Raw genomic sequence first — 19733 nt, 5'->3', positions numbered from 1 at the left:
CTCCCCACTTTTTCTTTCTCTCTTCATTTCGGGTCTTTTGGGCTTTTTTCCTGGCTCCGGGCTTCCCAGGGGACCCTTTTGTGTATTTTTTCCTCTTATAGACATGGTTTATTGTTGTTCCAACGGGAGTCTAGTCTACAGCCAAGAAATATAAATCTTCAGAACTTACCACCGGTCTCTCTCTCTCTCAAAACCTGCAGCAGTCGGCTCGCCGCCTGCCGCAATGCCTTAGGCACCACGCTCATCGGGAGTACTATTTAGGTGCTTGCTTGTTGTTCTGCTTCCTCCCCTCTGCATGTTTAGTATTGCGTTCAACTGCTTCTCCCTTTTTTAACTGGCCATTTCCATATATAACTGGGCTATTACAAAATTCATATAATTTCACATCATCCCATCACTTGAAGAGTTGCACTCCAACAAAAATATAATCACGTGACCCTCCGCATCCGCGATCCGCGGCGCCGCAACTGAACTTGGAAACCAGAATCAACCCCAAAATCAAGCTCGACATGGCCGCCTACCTCCTCTCTCGGTACGTCTACAACTGCTCAGTTGCCGCTCATGGCCCTTGGACCATTACACAATCACCAGCTGGAGCTTTCCCTACCCAATCACCTACCCCATCCACCACAATGCCCTCGCTTGCCTTCCGATTCAACGCTAACAGTGCTGCACCAACAGGATAGGAGATCCAATCTTCGCCCTAACGATGGGTGTAACAGCAGCCATAACACGCATCCGCCGTGACCAAATCGATAAGAGTCCCGAGAACACTCCAGAAATCGGATACGGAGCTGTCGTGCAGCTGGGTCAGAAGCGGTTACAACGCTGGTGGAATGGGGATTTCAAAGACGTTTGAAAGGATTGAAGAGGAAGAGTAGTTCTTGGACAAATCTTCTTGTATAAAGGAAAAGCATGCACATGGCGGCGAGGGAGAATATTCGGGTTTACCCTTCCTCCCTCCCTCCCTGCCATCCAATGCGTTTCGATTCGCGGCATTATACGATTTCATGGGGTTGGGAGTCTTGGTTGGAATGAATTTTTGTTGTTTTGGGTTATTACCCTTTTATTTTTGTCGATGATTTTTGTCGATGCATTGCTTTGATGGCTGTAGTAGCTTCAATTCAGGAATCTGCATTGCCTGCACCTAGTTATATTGTTCAAGTTCCCTTGTACTAGTTATGTCATGCAAACTGTAGCTCAAGACATACTATCAATCCATCACAGCATGAACTTGAATTCAGTACCAATCAAAAATCGAGCTAGGTATATAAATTATGCAAACCTTGAAATTTTCGATGGTCCTCTTGGAAATCCATGATGTTACTAGTAATTATGGGACTATGGCCGCCCAAGCGAACAACTAGAAATTAATGTGAATTTACTTGAGCGAGCAACTTCAACAGAAAGCTTGATCGAGTAGCACCGCAAGTGAAATTAATTGCTCAGAAACCTTACCGAAAACATGAATCATTTTTTGACCTGCGCCTAGTCTATTTTCGATATTTCGATAGGAACATGGCATTGCCAATACGGAAAACCTCAATTGCGACCCCATTAAATCACTTGATTTATATTCCAGCACCTCAAAAGCATACAAATTGCCCCTATCAGAGCCCCAGCCCCAGCCTCACACGATACTAGGTTCTTCAAGGGTACATAACTAGTTACAAATACTAGTAGTCAAGTCCATCTATTCCTCCAAACATCTCCTCAACAAAGAAACAGCCTCCCCATAAGCTTCATCCCTAGCCTTCACGAAAACATCCCCCGTAAATTTCTTATCAAAAGCGTGCCCACACCCCTCCATCCGACGAATTATAACCTCCCTCGACTTTCCCATTTTGCTTTCACCACTACCACCAGCACCAGAACTACTCTTAGCAATATCCCTCACCCTGAACGCCAACTCCTCCGCCTCAGCCGCAGAAGCATCCAACCCCCCCGGTAACGAAAAGCATATACGCCGGAAACCTTGCCACCTCTACATCCGTAACAAAAGCAGGCGAAATCCTCGGATCTCTAGAATCGTACGGGCCAATATACGCTTCCCTGAAAATCCTCGTCCAGAATGGTGAGCGTTCTTTACCGCCGATAGGTGTTTTTCGCTGGCTTGGGTCTTGGGCAAGATTTGTTGCTGGGTAGAATGTTATTAGGGATTTGAATGGGGAACTTTTGCGGGTTGTTGATGCTGCTGCTAGTGCTGCTGCTGCCGCCAACGCAAGAGTCCCACCAGACGAGAATCCCGAAATAGAGATTTTCTCGGAATCATACTGATCCGGATGATTTTCGACATAACTTAGAACATCCTCGACATCGTTTAGAGCGGTTGGGAATGGGAACTCTGGCGCCAGGCTGTATTCAACGTCTAGAACGACGTAGGTTGTGTTCTCTGAAACGAAGCGGCAGAATTGGTCGTCTAGGCCGTGGAGTGGGAATGTTAGGCCGGAGCCGTAGAGGTTTATGAGGACTGGGGCTGGAGGGGGAGGACTAGTAGGACTAGTAGGGCCCGGGGGTTTGTCACGGTCTTCAAGGTTATTCTCTGTCTCTGTCTCTGCCTCTGCCTCTGCCTCTGCGACTGCAGGTGATTTGTAGACATGGACTTTTATAGTTCGGTTTCTTTGTCGAGATGGGATTTGTAATATGTCATCCGGATTTGGTTTTGGCGATGTAGTGAGGAGTTTTATTAGGAGGCGGGAAAATGTGATGAGGAGTTTTAGGTAGAGATATCGTATTGAGGTGAAGATGCTGGCCATTGTTTTGATGACTGGTTTGGTTGGTTCCTCTCCGCGTCTCCTGCAGTGGCAAGCGAAGGGAGTTAGGGGATGAATGATCAAAGTCGGTAGGATTCCCTTCCGTGGCACTGCATATGATGACTCATTTGAGCTTGAATCGAAATGCGGGGTCTACGTGTGCTTTATATCCGAATCTGATTTTAGAAATGGTACGAGTACAAGGTTCAGTTATACGACGTTTGACATGGGGAAGTGGGGCCCGATACCGGTCCAGATTTCTCTAGGCAAATTTTTCAAGGGGATGAAGGGGGGGAATCAATGATTACAATGTAAAGTTTTGGCTACGATGCAAAAGACTACACTTCTTGTCTACGAGTGGAAAGATTGAATTAAGAAATTTTGAATTTCGCTTGGACTTTTGTGTCCAGCAAGAGATAACCTCGGATCTATGCAATCATCGCAAAAGGAAAACTTCGATATCCCATAAGTTCGTAAAACAAAACGTGAAAAAAAGAAGGGCTTACTGAGCCATCATCATAAAAAGAAAAGAGAAGAAAAAGGCTTTAGAAAAAAACTACTCGCAAAGGCGAGACATTTAGTCAAGCTCCTCCTCATCCTTCTTCTCCTCGGTCTCGCCGTCAGCGCGCTGCTGAGGGGAGCACCACCGGCAGCACCGTAAGCGGCCTGCATGATGGGGTTGGCAATGGCCTCGAGCTCCTTCTGCTGGGACTCGTACTCGTCCTTCTCGGCAGTCTGGTTGTTGTCCAACCAAGAGATGATCTCGGAGATCTTGTCCTCGATCTTCTTCTTGTCATCGTCAGACATCTGGAGCTTGCCCTCGGTGATGGTGTTCTTGAGGGAGTAAGCGTAGGACTCGAGACCGTTCTTGGCCTGGATACGGCCAGCCTCGGCCTCATCCTCAGCCTTGTACTTCTCAGCCTCGGCAAGCATGCGCTCGATCTCCTCCTTGGACAGGCGACCCTTGTCGTTGGTGATGGTGATCTTGTTGGACTTGCCGGTGCCCTTCTCGGAAGCAGAGACGTTCATGATTCCGTTGGCGTCAAGGTCGAAGGTGACCTCAATCTGGGGGACACCACGGGGGGCAGGGGGGATGCCAGTCAGCTCGAACTTGCCGAGCAGGTTGTTGTCCTTGGTGCGAGCACGCTCACCCTCGAAGACCTGGATCAGGACACCGGGCTGGTTGTCAGAGTAGGTGGAGAAGGTCTCGGACTTCTTGGTGGGGATGGTGGTGTTGCGCTTGATCAGAGGAGTCATGACACCACCGGCAGTCTCGATACCGAGGGACAGAGGGGCAACATCGAGCAGCAGGATCTCGTTGGTGGACTTGGAAGAGGTGTCACCGGACAGAATGGCGGCCTGGACGGCAGCACCGTAGGCGACGGCCTCATCGGGGTTGATGGACTTGTTGGCGTCCTTGTTGAAGAAGTCGGAGACGAGCTTCTGGATCTTGGGGATACGGGTAGAACCACCGACGAGGACGATCTCGTGAACGGAGGACTTGTCGATCTTGGCGTCACGGAGGACACGCTCAACGGGCTCCATGGTGCCACGGAAGAGGTCCTGGCAGAGCTCCTCGAAACGGGCACGGGTGATGGAGGTGTAGAAGTCAATACCCTCGAACAGAGAGTCGATCTCGATGGAGGTCTGAGCAGCGGAGAGGAGGGTACGCTTGGCACGCTCGCAAGCAGTGCGGAGACGACGGAGAGCACGAGCGTTGGAGGTCAAGTCCTTCTTGTGCTTGCGCTTGAACTCGTTGACGAAGTGGTTAACGAGACGGTTGTCGAAGTCCTCACCACCCAGGTGAGTGTCACCAGCAGTGGACTTGACCTCGAAGATACCCTCCTCAATGGTGAGCAGGGAGACATCGAAGGTACCACCACCCAGATCGAAGATCAGGACGTTGCGCTCACCCTCAGTCTTCTTGTCAAGACCGTAGGCAATGGCGGCAGCAGTGGGCTCGTTGATGATACGGAGGACGTTGAGACCGGCAATGAGACCGGCGTCCTTGGTAGCCTGACGCTGAGAGTCGTTGAAGTAGGCGGGGACAGTGATGACAGCGTTGTTGACGGTACCACCGAGGTAAGCCTCAGCGGTCTCGCGCATCTTAACGAGGATCATAGCAGAAACCTCCTCGGGGGTGAACTGCTTGGCCTCACCCTTGAACTCAATCTCAATGACGGGCTTGGTGGCCTTGTCAATGATCTTGAAGGGCCAGTGCTTCATATCAGACTGGACCTCAGCGTCGGCAAAACGACGACCGATCAGACGCTTAGCATCGAAGACGGTGTTGTGGGGGTTCATGGCGACTTGGTTCTTGGCGGCATCACCGATGAGACGCTCAGTGTCGGTGAAAGCAACGAACGAGGGGTAGTGCGGTTACCCTGGTCGTTGGCGATGATCTCAATGCGGTCATCACGGAAGACACCCACACAGGAGTAGGTGGTACCCAGATCGATACCGACAGCGGGAGCCATTGTGAATGTGTGAGAGGATGTGTGTAGGAGGAGAAGGTGTCGTTAACTTGGGAGAATGGGGGGAAAAGGAAATTCGTGAAGGTAGTGTACAAGAGGAAGTTAACAGGAAAAGTGAGAGAAAAAAAAAGAGAGGGGGAGTGTGGGCAGCGAAATCCTGCTATATAGGTGAGCGGTGAATTGTTCCGAAGCTTCTAGTCAAGACCAGCTTCCACAGGTATCCATCCGGTTCCACGACCTTCGATGGGCCAACAACACTGTCTCCTGCTTTCAGGAATCTACTGAATGGTTCCAGATCGGTCTAGTGGATTCATTGATTTCTTTTTTTTACCAGTTACAAGCATACACCAATGTCCTTCTAGGAATTATCAATTGCAGTCTCTTCTTTGTCTTCGATTCTATATTTTTTTTTGGTGGGGCAAAGGTAATGATGTAATCGCGGGATGACTCTTTGTTGCCCCTACTACCATACACAATACAATACGATACAGTCTGCCTAGCTCGGGCAGCACTACTGCTGTACAATGGGTAGCTACCACTGTATGGTATGGTCACAGCCATACCCCCCCACCCAATGACAGTGGTGACCTCACGATGAATGCATCCATTTCCACTCTGGTCACGTGGTCTCCATAAAATACAGTCTTTGATGGAGACATTTCTTTGATATGATGCGATGAGGTCCGGGTCCAGGTATCTGATTTGCCACTTTTGACGCAGGGAGGATAAGAACTCTTTCATTTTCTTTCTTTCTTTCTGACATCAAAAAGAGAACCGCTGCTTCCAGCAGCTTCAGTGCTTTTACTACCAGACATCCATCATTAATTCTCTTCTTCCACTGCCTTCCAAACAGCTCCTTGCATTGAAACTATTTTTATCGATGCCCTATTAGGTAGTATTGCTTAATCACACAGCCTAAACCTGAACCTGCAAGATTAAAAAAACTCAATCTTCCATGCCGAGCCTCACTGCCCATCCATGTTTCATAGCCCAAAGCCAGCCCAACAAGGTTTGACAGCACAGCACAGCAGAGCAGAGCCCAAGAACCCCTATATTTTATGCGCTTAGTACCTGCTAACTAGTACCTACCCTATAAGTTGAAACCCAATAGAGAAAATCTATTAAATGCTTCCCATAAAAAGACACTTAATTCTTTCTGCCTATAGCCCAAGGACCCAACAAAATATAGCAGTATACAGTTACATTACATTAGCTAGCACAAAGCCCAATCACTCCCTCCCAATATTAGCAATATCCCGTATGGCAGAATCAGCCCGTTCATCCTGACCCCGATCAAGCTCCACCTGCCAATGTTCGCAAATTTTCCTCGAATTCAGAAGCGCCTTCTCCGCCTCTGCCTCTGCCTCTGCCTCCTTCTCACCCTCACCGTCGCCGTCAGACCCGCCCAGCGCAGTATGAAAACTCTCATTAGTACAGTCTGATCTCGCCGTGTGGAAACTCTGATGTTCTGAACAAGCAGAGCCTTTGTTACTGTAACTTTCACAAATAGCCTCAATCGAGGACAAAATTGCCGGTACGGCAGGTGCCTTGGATACTGGGCCCGGGCCACGGCTAAGAGCAGGAATAGGAGCAGGAGTAGGAGTAGGGCCTGGCTTTGAAGCCTTCTTAACTATCGCCTTACCCTTACCCATATCATCCCCCTTCTTCGCACTCTCATCCATCAACTTCAAAGCCTCCAGTTCCTGCCACTCCTCATTCAGCAGCGTCAGCCCCTCTTGAAAGCGCTCCTTCTCAACAACTTCCAATCGCTTGGCCAGCTCAGTCTTATCAACCGGGGCCTGGGCCTGCTGGAACTGGAACTGGGGCTGGGGCTTCGCCTTCCTTATCAAAGTTGGACTGCGGATTGATTTCGGTGGTCTGTGGGAAGAAGACTGGTGAGTAGACATCGACGGAGCACGGGCAGAAGCAGAGGCAGGTGATGAAAGAGGGTAAGTAGAAGCTCGACTAGCAGGGCGTGTAGGTGGAGGTGGACGGGCAATAGAGAACGACGAAGAACGACGACTGTATTTTCGCTCAGGGCAGAGGGAGGTCGGGATGTTGAGGGGTGGAATGGTACAGACGGTGTGCGGAATGGAATTTTTGGAGTCGGGGTATTGGCTTGTCTGTTATTGGCTTGTATGTTGCCTGTGGTTCTGTAATTTGAATTGGAAGTCGAATTGGAATTCGATTGGGGTTGGGAAGTGGACTCGCGACGGGCTCGTGAGGAGGCTGTTGCGCGGGCGAAGCTGGGTACGTACCCTTCATGCGCGCTGGAATTGGTTCTCGGCATTATTGTGGTTGGAGGAAGTAAGTAAGTAAGTACTAACTAGTTAAGTCTTAGGTAGACTGGCCTGCTATGAAGGTTGTAAGAAATGGTAAGTGTAACCTGGACCAAGTCAGTTAGCAGAGTAGAGCAGGGCAGGGCAGAGATGTGTGGGTATGTGCGGATGAGATGGCTGATCTGTGCAAGGAACAGCCTTCTTTGTATACAGGACTGGACCAGACTAGACTATAAGTGCTGGATATCCCGATATCTTTGTACTAGATCTGGAACTGCCTTGGATATGAACGGAGATTCTCGCTGACTTTCGAGTCCTTTTATACAGCCGACTCGATGCCCTAGTAAATTAACAATGATATTCCGTCTTTGTACAATGGCTCTGCCTTGATATTGACAGACAATGCAAAAGTTCCCCTCCTTTGGGCATATAATGCGCTGCTCAGGTTGAAGGATCTCTTTATACTCAATCCTTGAAAAAAGGGGTTTTCATTCCCCTATATAGAATCCTATTGGAGCATATTCTCAAGCTATTGTTTTCTTTTTCTTGGAATCCTTTGAGCAATCTCAACTTAACAAAGAGAAGTATATAGCCGCACTAGTGACAAAGGGGTTTTATAGACTGGGTTCTTCCAGGTAGGGCTGTGGCTTGCTGTCACGTTTTCAAGAGAACTTGCACCAGCATAGAGGAGATGCATGTCTCGGGCGTCTGCCATAAAGATTTATAGTTAGTACTAGTTAGGTACTAATAGGAAGCAAGCAAAGAACTTGAATTCAAATAATTCAATTTGAAAATATATTGATCAAGAAACAAAAGTATAACAGAACAGCCTGAGGGAGTATATACATCAAAATGAAAATGAAAATGAAAAAGCCACACTGCAGAGCACTCTAAACACCTCCCCATAGAGAAACCCTGCTGGATAAAACCTTGCAAGAAAAAAAATATTCGCAGTAGACGCATGAAAAAAAAAGACTCAGGCTCAGTCTCAGTCTCAGTGAGTTAATGAGAATCAGAAAACAGAAACAGAACCAAATCAACCGCCCTCCGATCCGATCCGAAATGAACCCCCATCAGAATACCATTTTGTTCGGACTCGTTCCTTTTCCTTTTCCCACGTCAGAAAGAGAAATATGTAAATTTCATAAATCATAAACAGCAACCGCATCATACGCATAAAAACGCATACGCATCCATTCAACACAACACAACACGAGCAGATCAAGCAACGACCTGAGTCTCAGCATGTCTCGGAACAGAATCAATCGCCGGCCGACGAACAATACCACCCGTAACAGGAAGTTGAGAACTAATCCCACTTAGGAAAGCATCAACCTCACGAGCAGCCTGTCGACCCTCATTGATACCCCAGACAATCAACGACTGACCACGACGACAATCGCCAGCCGCAAAGACACCGGGGATATTCGTAGAATAGTGACCGGGGGGAGTCTTAACATTCTTTCTAGGATCGCGCTCAATCTCCTCACCCAGCAAACGGTCTTCAGGACCCAAGAATCCCATAGAAAGCAAGACCAAATCCGCGGGGAAGAATTGCTCACTACCCTCGACGGTCTTCATGTCCCAGCCACCGGTGGCACTCTTGGTCCACTCCACGCGAACGGTGTTGATTCCTTTGACCCGGCCGCTGCCGTCGTCGACGAACTCGGTTGACATGACGCAGTACTCGCGCGGATCGCGGCCCATGTGTGTCTTTACCTCTGAGTGGCCGTAGTCGATGCGGTAGATGCGTGGCCATTGGGGCCAGGGGTTATCACGGGCTCGCTCGGGGGGGAGGTTGAGGGAGGAGTTCGAAGTTTGTGACTGATTTAGCGCCGTGGCGGACGGATGTACCGATGCAATCGTTACCGGTGTCACCGCCGCCGATGACAACGACATGCTTGTCCTTTGCGGAGATGTATTCGCCATCAGCGAGCTCGGAGTCGAGAAGAGACTTTGTATTCTTGTGCAGGAATTGCATGGCGAAGTGAACGCCGTCGAGTTCGCGTCCAGTAACCTTGAGGTCACGGGCGACGGTAGCGCCAGTGGCGATGATCACGGCGTCGTTGGAGGAGCGGAGGGACTGGAGAGATACATCGCTGTCCGGGCCGACGGCAGTGCTGGTGACGAATTTGATGCCCTCGGCTGCCATGAGGTCGACACGGCGTTGGACAACCTTCTTGTCAAGCTTCATGTTGGGAATACCGTACATGAGAAGACCGCCAACGCGGTCGGCACGCTCGTAGACGGTCACAGAGTGTCCGGCACGATTGAGTTGATCGGCAGCAGCCATGCCGGCGGGACCGGATCCAATGACGGCAATGGTCTTGCCGGTGCGAATCTTGGAAGGTTGAGGGACCATCCATCCCATCTCGAAGCCTCGGTCAATGATAGCACACTCGATAGACTTGATACCGACGGGATCTTCATTGATGCCCAAAACACAAGCACCCTCGCAAGGAGCGGGACAGACACGGCCAGTGAACTCGGGGAAGTTGTTGGTCATTAACAGCCGGTTGAGAGCATCCTGCCATTGGTTCTGGAAGACCAGCTCGTTCCACTTGGGAATGATGTTAGAGATGGGGCAACCCGTGTCGGACTGGCAGAAGGGAACACCGCAGTCCATACAACGGGCTGATTGGTACTTGAGCTCATCCTCGCTGAGACGGTTGGACAATTCAGCCCAATCGCGAGTGCGAGTAGTCGGGTTGCGATACTTCTCCGAGCGACGGCTGTACTTCATGAAACCGCGAGTCTTGTCGAGAATCAGCGCAGAACGCTTCTTCTCAGCCTTGGAATCGCTGATACTATCCTCGATATCCAGCATTTCAGCCTTCTTCTCATCGGCATGAGGCTTGGGCTTCTCTGCAGGCTTGCTAGAATGTAGAGGAAGAGAGAATTCGGCCTTCTTCGCCGCAGCAGCCTTAGCAGCCTCCTCGTCCATAACACGCTTGTAGTCCACGGGCAGAACCTTGACAAAGCGAGGCAGGGCACGGTTGAAATCGAGAAGGATACGCGCAGCTCGCTCGGATCCAGTGTAATGGTGGTGGTCTTCAATCAGGCCACGGACAAAGGCAATCTCATTAGGATCCTCGATGCCAGAAACAGCAACCATCTCCAGGTTGACCTTTGAGTGGAAGTCTTGCTTCATATCCAGAATGTAAGCGATACCGCCGGACATACCGGCAGCAAAGTTACGACCAGTAGATCCGAGAATCAGTACACGACCGCCAGTCATGTACTCGCAACCGTGGTCACCAACACCCTCGACGACAGCTGTGGCTCCGGAGTTACGGACGGCGAAGCGCTCGGCAGCGACACCACGGAAGTAAACAGTTCCACGGGTAGCACCGTAGAGACAGGTGTTACCGACGATGACGTTCTCCTCAGCCTTGAAGGCAGCTCCGCGAGGTGGGTAGACGATCAGACGGCCACCAGATAGACCCTTACCAACGTAATCGTTGGCATCACCCTCAAGCTCGAGGGTTACACCGGGGGCAAGGTAAGCACCGAATGATTGACCAGCAGATCCCTTGATGTTGGCATGAATAGTATCCTGGGGCAGACCAGCCTCGCCATAGTGTTTGCTGATCTGGTATGACAGAGTAGCACCCATGGCACGATCAGTGTTGACAACATCACACTCAATTCGGCAAGGGAGGCCCTTCTCCAAGGCAAGCTCGGACTCAGCAATGAGCTTGTTGTCAAGACGAGTGTGCAGACGGTGGTCCTGCTTGCGAACATTGTATGTAGCCACACCCGGACGGAGAGAATGGGCGGGGGTGAGAATGAGAGAGAGATCAACGCGCTCCTGCTTGGCGTTGCGAATGTCATCGCGGACCTTGAGCAGCTCAGCACGTCCAACCATCTCATTGACGGTGCGAATACCAAGCTTGGCCATGATAGCACGCATCTCATTGGCGACGTAGTAGAAAAAGTTGATGACGTTTTCGGGTGTGCCGTTGAACTTCTTGCGTAGCTCAGGATCCTGAGTAGCGATACCGACAGGGCAAGTGTTGAGGTGGCACTTGGAAAAGTTAGCAAATACTCGAGCAATAAGAGGTAAATAAAGTATGAACATACCTTTCGCATCATGATACATCCCATAGCGATCAAGGGGGTAGTTGCGAAACCATATTCCTCAGCTCCAAGAAGACATGCCATCGCCAGGTCGCGTCCAGTTCGGATTTGACCGTCGGTCTGAACAACAACACGACCACGGAGATCATTCAGAACAAGGGTCTGATGGGTCTCAGCAAGACCCAACTCCCAAGGAAGACCAGCATACTTGATACCAGTCCAGCGAGAGGCACCAGTACCGCCATCGTGACCAGAGATGAGAATATGGTCAGCCTTGGCCTTGGCGACACCCGAGGCGACGATACCAACGCCAACCTCAGACACCAACTTAACAGAAACACGGGCTCGGGGGTTCGAACACTTGAGATCGTAAATAAGCTGCTTCAGATCCTCAATGGAGTAGATGTCGTGATGCGGAGGAGGAGAAATCAGACCCACTCCAGGCGTGGAGTGGCGAGTATGAGCGATGGGTCCAACAACCTTATGACCAGGCAGTTCACCACCCTCACCAGGCTTGGCACCCTGGGCCATCTTGATCTGCAGCTCATCGGCGTCAGCCAGGTAGTGCGATGTGACACCGAAACGGCCAGACGCGATCTGCTTGATAGCGGAACGCATAGTGTCGCCATTCTCCATTCTCTTGCTGCGCTCCGGGTCCTCACCACCCTCGCCAGTATTAGACTTGCCGCCAAGACGGTTCATGGCAATGGCTATGGTTGAGTGAGACTCCATTGAGATAGAACCATAGGACATAGCACCGGTCACGAAGCGGCGCACAATCTCGGTCCAAGGCTCAACCTGGTCGATGGGGATAGGCGTGCGCTGCTCAAAGTCAAACTCGAGCATACCGCGCAGTGTGCAGTTCTTGATTTGCTCGTGCTCGGCCTTCGCGTAGGCCTCGTAAGATTTGTCGTTCTTGCTGCGCACAGCATCTTGCATGTTGGCAATGCTAACGGGGTCGTTGATGTGGGCCTCGCCACCATCACGCCAGTGGTACTCGCCGGATTCGGGAAGACCAGGGATCTCGACGATGTCGCGCGAAGGGTATCCGCGCTCGTGGAAGGCAAACGCATCTTGGGCGATCAGGTCAAAGGTGATACCGCGGATACGGCTGGCAGTGCCGGCGAAGCAGCGGTCGATGACGCTGTCGTCAATACCGAGGGCTTCGAAAATCTGGGCACCCTTGTAGGATTGGAGAGTGGAGATACCCATCTTACTCATGACCTTGAGGATACCACCGTCGCAAGAGGCCTTGTAGTTCTCGATGACCTTCTCATCAGGGAGGTCCTTTCGGATCAAGTTCTCCCGGTTCATCTTCAGGATACACTCCAGAGCAAGGTAAGGGTTGATCGCATCGGCACCGTAACCCAAGAGTACACAGTGGTGGTGCACCTCACGAGCCTCAGCAGTCTCAACGACAAGAGCAGCCAGAGAACGCCACTTGTTGCGAACAAGATGATGGTGAACTAGACCAGTAGCCAGTAAAGCAGAGATAGGAACACGATCCGCAGAGGTAGCTCGGTCAGAGAGAACGATAACCTTGTCACCGTTCTCAATGGCTTCGGTAGTGGCATCACAGATGGCATCCAGTGCATCCAGGTAGCCAGGAGTGCCCTTCTTCTTATCGAATGTGATGTCAATGGTGCGAACGGTCCAATCGCTGTGAGCGCGATTAATATTCTTCAGGGCGTTGAACTCCGGGATAGTCAGAATGGGAGATGGCAACAGCAGACGGCGACATTGCGAGGGGTCCATCTCCAGAAGGTTGCCCTGGGGCCCGACGTAGCAATCCAAAGACATAACTACAGCTTCACGAATTGGGTCAATGGGTGGGTTGGTGACCTGAGCAAAGAGCTGGCGGAAATATTCGTAGAGCAGGCGAGGTTGCTGGGCAATACAAGCCAAGGGAGCATCGTTGCCCATGGAGCCAAGCGCCTCTTTGGAATCAGCACCCATAGGACCAAGGATCAGGCTGACCTGCTCGAAGGAGTAGCCGAAGGCCCGAAGACGGGGGTCATTCTGCACGGAGTTGTCATCAAGAGCAAAGGAGAGGTCGACATTGCTGTCCAGTAGCAGCTTGTTAATAGCAGGCAACTTCAGGAGCTCCTTATCCAGCCAGCTGGTAAAGTCATGACGGTTCGCGACGGTTTGCTTCAGCTCGGCGTCATCAATAATTCGCCCAGCCTGAGTGTCAACCAATAACATCTTTCCAGGCTGTAGACGGCCCTTCTGAACCACGCGCTCGGGGTCGATATCGATGGCGCCAACTTCCGAGGCGCAGACGATACGATCATCATCCATAACATAGAAACGGCAGGGACGCAGACCGTTACGATCAAGGTTAGCACCGCAGTAGCGGCCATCCGAGAAAGTGAATAGAGCCGGACCATCCCAGGGCTCCATTTGACAAGCTGCCCATTCGTAAAAGGCAGACTTGGACGGGTCCATGGCTGGATTATCCTGCCACGCCTCGGGAATCATAATCATGACCGCCTCGGGAGAGACAAAACACCGTTGATCATCAGTAGTTCGAGAACATTATCAAATGCGGCGGAATCCGAGCCACCTTCTTCAACAATGGGATAAAGCTGGTCAAGCTCATCACCGAAAACTTCAGACCGAAGGACACCCTCACGAGCGCGCATCCAATTTTTATTTCCTCGCAGCGTGTTAATTTCACCGTTGTGAGCGGCCCATCGCAGAGGTTGGGCGCGGTCCCACGAGGGGAAAGTGTTGGTGGAAAATCGAGAGTGAACCAAGGCGAAGTGGCCCTCGTAGTCCACATTGACCAGATCGTGGTAATATTGATAAACCTGTACTGGGGATAATTGGCCCTTATAGACGATGTTGCGGTTGCTCAGCGAGCAGAGATAAAACCAGTTACCCTGCCCAATAACATGAGTGGCACGCTTTCGCAGAACATAGAGCTGTAACTCGAAGGTGCGCTCGTCGAACTTATCGGTATCAGTAATTTCGGGCTTGCTGCCCTCGCCGTATGCAGACTTGAGTACAACAAATGGTTGCATAATAATTGGCTCGCGAGAAAGCGCAGCTGGGCCGAGAATGGTCGAATCGCTGGGAACCTCACGCCAGCCTAGCACACGCAGACCGAGCGAGGTCGCCAATTCCTCGAAGCTGGCAGTCGATTGCTTGAGAGCCTCCTCATCGGGCTTGAAGAACAAGTTGCCAACAGCATATTGGCCGAGTGGGGGAAGGTCCACGCCCACCTCACGAGCGAAGTTCTTGATGAAGAACTTGTGCGGGATACTGGTCATTACACCAGCACCATCACCGTCTCGCGCATCCGAGCCAACGGCTCCACGGTGGGTCATGTTGCACAGCAGGTTGCGCGCTAAAAAGAAGGTCAATGTCAGCAGGTCCGGTCGGGTTTCCATTTATCCCAGGCAAGTGAGGTTGCGGCTGCGGGTGCGATTGCGGCAACTTACCATCGCTAACAATTTTGTGGCTCGGCTTGCCCTTGATGTGACTAAATTTGGTAAAGAAGATTAGTTTCAATTGCTTGATTGATTGATTTGGCGCGCACTTACGCAGCGAAACCGACACCACAGGCATCTTTTTCATATTCGGGGTCATAGAGACCCTGCTTTTCGGGGAGAGCATTGGCCCAGCCAAACCCTTGTTTGGCCTGGTACTCCGAATACTCCTGTGGAGGCTGCTCTTCACTTAGATCTGGTCCATAGAGTTCCTCCAAGTTAAGACCCATTCTTCCGTCGGGGACCGACAGAGAGTGAGATCGAGGGGGACTGAAGTGGGGAGATTCGCTGGTGTTGCGGGAACAGGTTGCGATAGGAGCGGATGTCGTCACAGGCGCAGCGCGGGTGAGGGAATGCAATATGAGAGACCCTGCGTCTGCGAAAGTGAAAGATGAAGATTGAAGGAGAGGGGAAGAAGCAAGAGACCAAAATAAAATAAAGGAGGGGTGAAATTAAAAAAAAAAAAAGCCCGAGAGAAAGGACCAGGGCTGGGCTGCGATTACGGCACTGCAGGTCTGGGGGGATTGGAAGCAGTTCCGACGCAAGCAAGACGGGTAAAATACGACTGTGGGGATTCACGCTGTGGCAAATAGATGAGAGGATCAATATTGGACAGTTTAGGCCATTGGTATTACCTGGTTTCTGAGAGCTAGTGCGTCCTGGTGGTCGGGGAAAGTAGGCAGGGCGAATTGAGAGAGTTGCTTGCTACAGAAGAACAATCATTACAACTAATTACTACATAGGACCCATGATTGCCCACTATTTTCTTTTCTTTACGGATTAGATTCCCCTACGGACACGACAAAATCCTCGACGAAAGCGGGCAGTTGAGGAAGGGTGGCGGAGAGCGGAGAGCGGAGGCATTCCAGATATTCCTAAGGTTGGAGCTCTACCAGCGATGGGTCGAGTAATGATAATCATAATGATTACCAGTAAATCCGTTGAGATAAGGACGCCATAAGCCAATCAGAGCACTTGCTTTGCAACCGCTGAGCCAAAACGATTAGGTTTCCACTACGTCAAGATTGGGTGGGGTACCGTACGGTACGGGAAGATACATACACTATGAGTATATGGTAGACTGTATAACTAGAGTACAGGACATAACTACTGGGATATGGATATATGTAGACATTGAGCTGCATCTGCACCCTGCACCCTGCACTACTGCCTCTCTTCTACTTTCCATCCACCTCACCTCTCCCAAGAATGCCTACGAAAACGATTCCGGTGGCCTGGGCGCCGAGTGGGGCGGTGCAAGGATACAGTGCTTAATCAACTCCTCTGCCCACAGGCGCCACGGGGATCAATTTCGAGCTCCATTCTCCCGAGCCTCCAAACCAATACCCGACTGAAAAAGAAAAAAAGTACGGAGTACCCAACTCGGTTGTGAATGGCCAAACAGTTCATCCAATAATAAGACCATGGGGATCTGGTAAACCAAAGCATCACCGAAATCGGGGTTGCCCAGCCGCGCCCCGGTATGTCTTGCTCGGGGCTGTTTTCGGATTGGCCCCTTTCCTTATCCAATACATTCCCCGACTTCCTCCTCGCGGTGCAAATCATGGCAACATTGGAGACCACCGTGTAAAGAGGATCCATCCTCTTACCCCCCCCTCCCCTACCCCCCCTTCCCCGGACAGCCCCTCTTCCCCAGGGACCTACCGTCCACTTTACAACGGGACTGGCTTGTTCGTTTTCCCCGTCCAATGACGTCCACTTTTCCAATTCGGAGTTAAGTCTTCACCCGGAGGCCATCCCTCCGGAGATCCTCGTGTTACTTTGCTGACACGTGAAGCGGGAGTCTCTGATAAGCACAACTTGATAATAGGAATACATAACCCCAATGCCAACAGAGTACTCCTTGCTCTCTCCGCGACGAGTATTCCGATCCAGCGCGAGGATCATTTCTCCTGTTTTCGCCTAGCACCCGACTTGCCACTCTCCTAGTCTACATCTACAGTACTACTAGTACTAGTACATGCATTGATTCAAGGGTCCACTAGGGAAATTCGTACAGTATTGTACTATAACATCCATAGCACACTACATAGGACTAACAATACTCGCGTTTAACATACTAGTACAAAGCGCCCAGGACATCATTACTACCTACCACTGGCATATACATATACGAACAGCTCGGAGTTATACACATTTCCAATGGATGCACAAAGCTCTCCACCGACAGTGGATCTACACTGCACTGCACCTTAACATCACATGACTCCCATCCAATGGGACATCCGAACAAACATAAGACGTTCGTGGGGTATCGGCCGAGGTTGCTTTCTCTCTTCCTCCTGATCGACTCATCGACTTGTCGCCCGAGATCTCCCGATCCCTTCTTGCCCGCATTTGGCTCACCGGTGCATTAGCTGTTTGAGGAGTGGAATATCGAATATCGGAAGATCCCGGGTATCCCTGTAGCGTACATAGCGTAGCTAGCTAGCTCCGCGACACAGCACAGCACAGCACGCATACATATGTACCCCGTACATGTACAGCTTTGTACGGGGTACTGTACTACACCGTGCAACATTCAATTCAATACAGCCAAGTGCTCTACCGTACCCTGTGCCCGGGACCACCGCCGAGACTCCTCTCGCGATTGAAACCGGAATTCCGCGCCGTGTCTTGGCATGTTTTTCCTCCAACGGCGCGTCGAGTTCCCGCTACATTCGTGCGACATGAAGGGCTCGGCTTAGTATTGGCGAGAGTACATGCAGGTCTTGGCTGAATGAAATGATCGACACGGTGGATTCTTTCATGTTCAATTCAGTCAGCCTCGAATGTTGCCCATTGAATGAATAATGGAAACTTCACCGCTTGGTCTGGGCTTGGCTATTCTGTTTGTACTGTACTACATATTGGAGTTGGAACGCTAGGGTATATTGTTCTTTCTGTTTGTATTATTGATATTTTCAATTTTAGTCTTGGCGCTGGGTTCTTTGTTAAATGTTTAGGAGCCCTCGAGGTCAATTCGTAACTGAAACTAGCCTACGTCAGTGGAATCGGGTTAGGACTTTGGTCCAGGTTTTTTTTGTTGTTTTTAAGCGTCCATGATTTTCCTCTAGATATATAGATGCACCGAAACCCACTCAAGATTAGCTTGTGCCCAAATGTTATTATGGGGGAAATCCTGGGGTCTCTGTTGTCGTCTCTGCTGAGTAGGAACTGAGTCTACTGGTTTCTGCCCCATTATTTCTGTCCCGTTATCACCAGCCGACAACATATCTGGAAAGCTACACATTATCTGATTTGACTTTCCTGAACCTTGTGCAAAGCTTTGAATAGGTATTGAATAATGACAGCACAAGTATAGAACCCTACTTTAGACATAACATCATTGCTGTTCTCGCGTCATGAATTGCACCTCTTGATAAGCATAAATCCACAAAAGCTAAACCGAAATACCTTCTTCGTTGATAATAGAAAGAAGATCTCAAGTCTGAAAAAATTATCAAAATCAAGTACCTTCGGGTACGTACCACATCTATAAATCCTCAATCCCGAGTACGTTTGATAGTACCTTTGAAGCAAATGTAGAAAATACCGTGTGAAAATAAATCCAAAACAAAGAATACACTTCGACTCAATAGTCAAATGTTAACCAAAATATTCATCTCTACCCTTACACTATGACAGCATCCTGATATGTTCAAGTTCAAGGTTAAGCACGATCCCCACCCCGCAGCGCGCCAATGTTATTTGGCGGTGGAGCCCCCGCGACATTTTTATCCGCCCTAGCTCCGCCGCGGCCATCGAGCTTGACGGCAACAACTCAATCGAACTTGAACTACCCCACTACGCTACCCTTAACACGACTGGCATTTGCCTACATCACTGTCAAGAAGTAATCCAAACAACGCCTCCACATACAACCTACCAAAAATGAGCCTTTAAGCCCCCGCCTGGCCTAGCCTTCACACGCAGATCGCGGTTGCTACTGTCGAAGCACCTCTCATCTCTACGTCAATTGCACCGCAACGCCTGAAATCAGAGACACAAACAAACCTCGCAACTCAAATCAGACCCAAGCCAACAACATCAGCGCAAAAATGTTCTCTTTACCATTCATCACACCCCGCGACGTGAGATTCCACCCTCACCCTCTCCCTCTCCCTCTCCCTCTCCCCCAAACCCCAACCTCAAACAGACACTCTAACACAATCCAGTCCCACGAGCTCTGGTTCGGCTCCTCCAACCCATACCGATCCTCATCACCCCATCAATCCACCACCGACCCCTCAAATCAAACCCGCCGCAATGCCACAACAACCTCCAGCCACCGCTCCTTCCTCCCCTCCCGCTCCCCAGCAACCAGCCTCTCAGCCCTCCAAGTCGAAGAGCGCGCCCTACGCCTCCGCAAACAAAACATCGCCTCCTTCGGCTACTCCTGGATCCGGCCCGCGGGCTGCGCAAAGACAATGCTCGGCATGAAAGAAGAAGAAGCCGAACGCGAAGAAGCTCTCGTCGCAGCGCAAACGGAAATAGGTGCCATTGACGGCGAGGGAATTATGGAAGATGATTTGGGACTAACGCAAGGCGAGGAAGACGAGGAAGGACAAGGGATGGAGCGGGATTTAGACGATGAGATTCCCGACGCTGATGAGACGGAAGAGCAGGGGGGGCCTTATTGAGGAAGGGGAG

General features: G+C 50.6%; 7 protein-coding genes across 7 annotated transcripts; 2 read left to right on the top strand and 5 right to left on the bottom strand.

The window, feature by feature from the left end:
- Window positions 1-509: 509 nt before the first annotated feature.
- N7509_001049 (uncharacterized protein) lies at window positions 510-859 on the top strand (the record flags this gene model as incomplete). Its single annotated transcript, XM_056625686.1, has 2 exons — window positions 510-532; window positions 682-859. 2 exons carry the CDS (start codon window positions 510-512, stop codon window positions 857-859), a joined length of 201 nt encoding a protein of 66 aa, XP_056494268.1.
- A 1060-nt stretch (window positions 860-1919) lies between these two features.
- On the bottom strand, window positions 1920-2756 carry N7509_001048 (uncharacterized protein; the record flags this gene model as incomplete). The annotated part of the gene is made up of 1 exon (XM_056625685.1): window positions 1920-2756. One exon carries the CDS (start codon window positions 2754-2756, stop codon window positions 1920-1922), a length of 837 nt encoding a protein of 278 aa, XP_056494267.1.
- A 513-nt stretch (window positions 2757-3269) lies between these two features.
- On the bottom strand, window positions 3270-5230 carry hsp70 (molecular chaperone Hsp70; the record flags this gene model as incomplete). Its single annotated transcript, XM_056625684.1, is given in 2 exon segments — window positions 3270-5069; window positions 5084-5230. 2 exon segments carry the CDS (start codon window positions 5228-5230, stop codon window positions 3270-3272), a joined length of 1947 nt encoding a protein of 648 aa, XP_056494266.1.
- A 1226-nt stretch (window positions 5231-6456) lies between these two features.
- Window positions 6457-7134, bottom strand: N7509_001046 (uncharacterized protein; the record flags this gene model as incomplete). Its single annotated transcript, XM_056625683.1, has 1 exon — window positions 6457-7134. One exon carries the CDS (start codon window positions 7132-7134, stop codon window positions 6457-6459), a length of 678 nt encoding a protein of 225 aa, XP_056494265.1.
- A 1593-nt stretch (window positions 7135-8727) lies between these two features.
- Window positions 8728-9213, bottom strand: N7509_001045 (glutamate synthase; the record flags this gene model as incomplete). The annotated part of the gene is made up of 1 exon (XM_056625682.1): window positions 8728-9213. One exon carries the CDS (start codon window positions 9211-9213, stop codon window positions 8728-8730), a length of 486 nt encoding a protein of 161 aa, XP_056494264.1.
- Window positions 9214-9280: 67 nt separating this feature from the next.
- Window positions 9281-15310, bottom strand: N7509_001044 (glutamate synthase (NADH); the record flags this gene model as incomplete). The annotated part of the gene is made up of 5 exons (XM_056625681.1): window positions 9281-11533; window positions 11590-14046; window positions 14097-14938; window positions 15033-15073; window positions 15135-15310. 5 exons carry the CDS (start codon window positions 15308-15310, stop codon window positions 9281-9283), a joined length of 5769 nt encoding a protein of 1922 aa, XP_056494263.1.
- Window positions 15311-19141: 3831 nt separating this feature from the next.
- N7509_001043 (uncharacterized protein) lies at window positions 19142-19723 on the top strand (the record flags this gene model as incomplete). The annotated part of the gene is made up of 2 exons (XM_056625680.1): window positions 19142-19174; window positions 19259-19723. The coding sequence occupies 2 exons, from the start codon at window positions 19142-19144 to the stop codon at window positions 19721-19723; spliced, it is 498 nt and encodes a 165-aa protein (XP_056494262.1).
- Window positions 19724-19733: the final 10 nt, after the last annotated feature.

This window comes from Penicillium cosmopolitanum (genome assembly GCF_028827165.1).
Source record: "Penicillium cosmopolitanum strain IBT 29677 chromosome Unknown utg000003l:1.0-3747932.0:1.0-3751027.0, whole genome shotgun sequence".
In the NCBI taxonomy this organism is placed as follows: Eukaryota; Fungi; Ascomycota; class Eurotiomycetes; order Eurotiales; family Aspergillaceae; genus Penicillium; species Penicillium cosmopolitanum.
The sequence above is the reverse complement of the archived record's forward strand: the minus strand, read 5'-3'. Positions and strand labels throughout refer to the sequence as shown.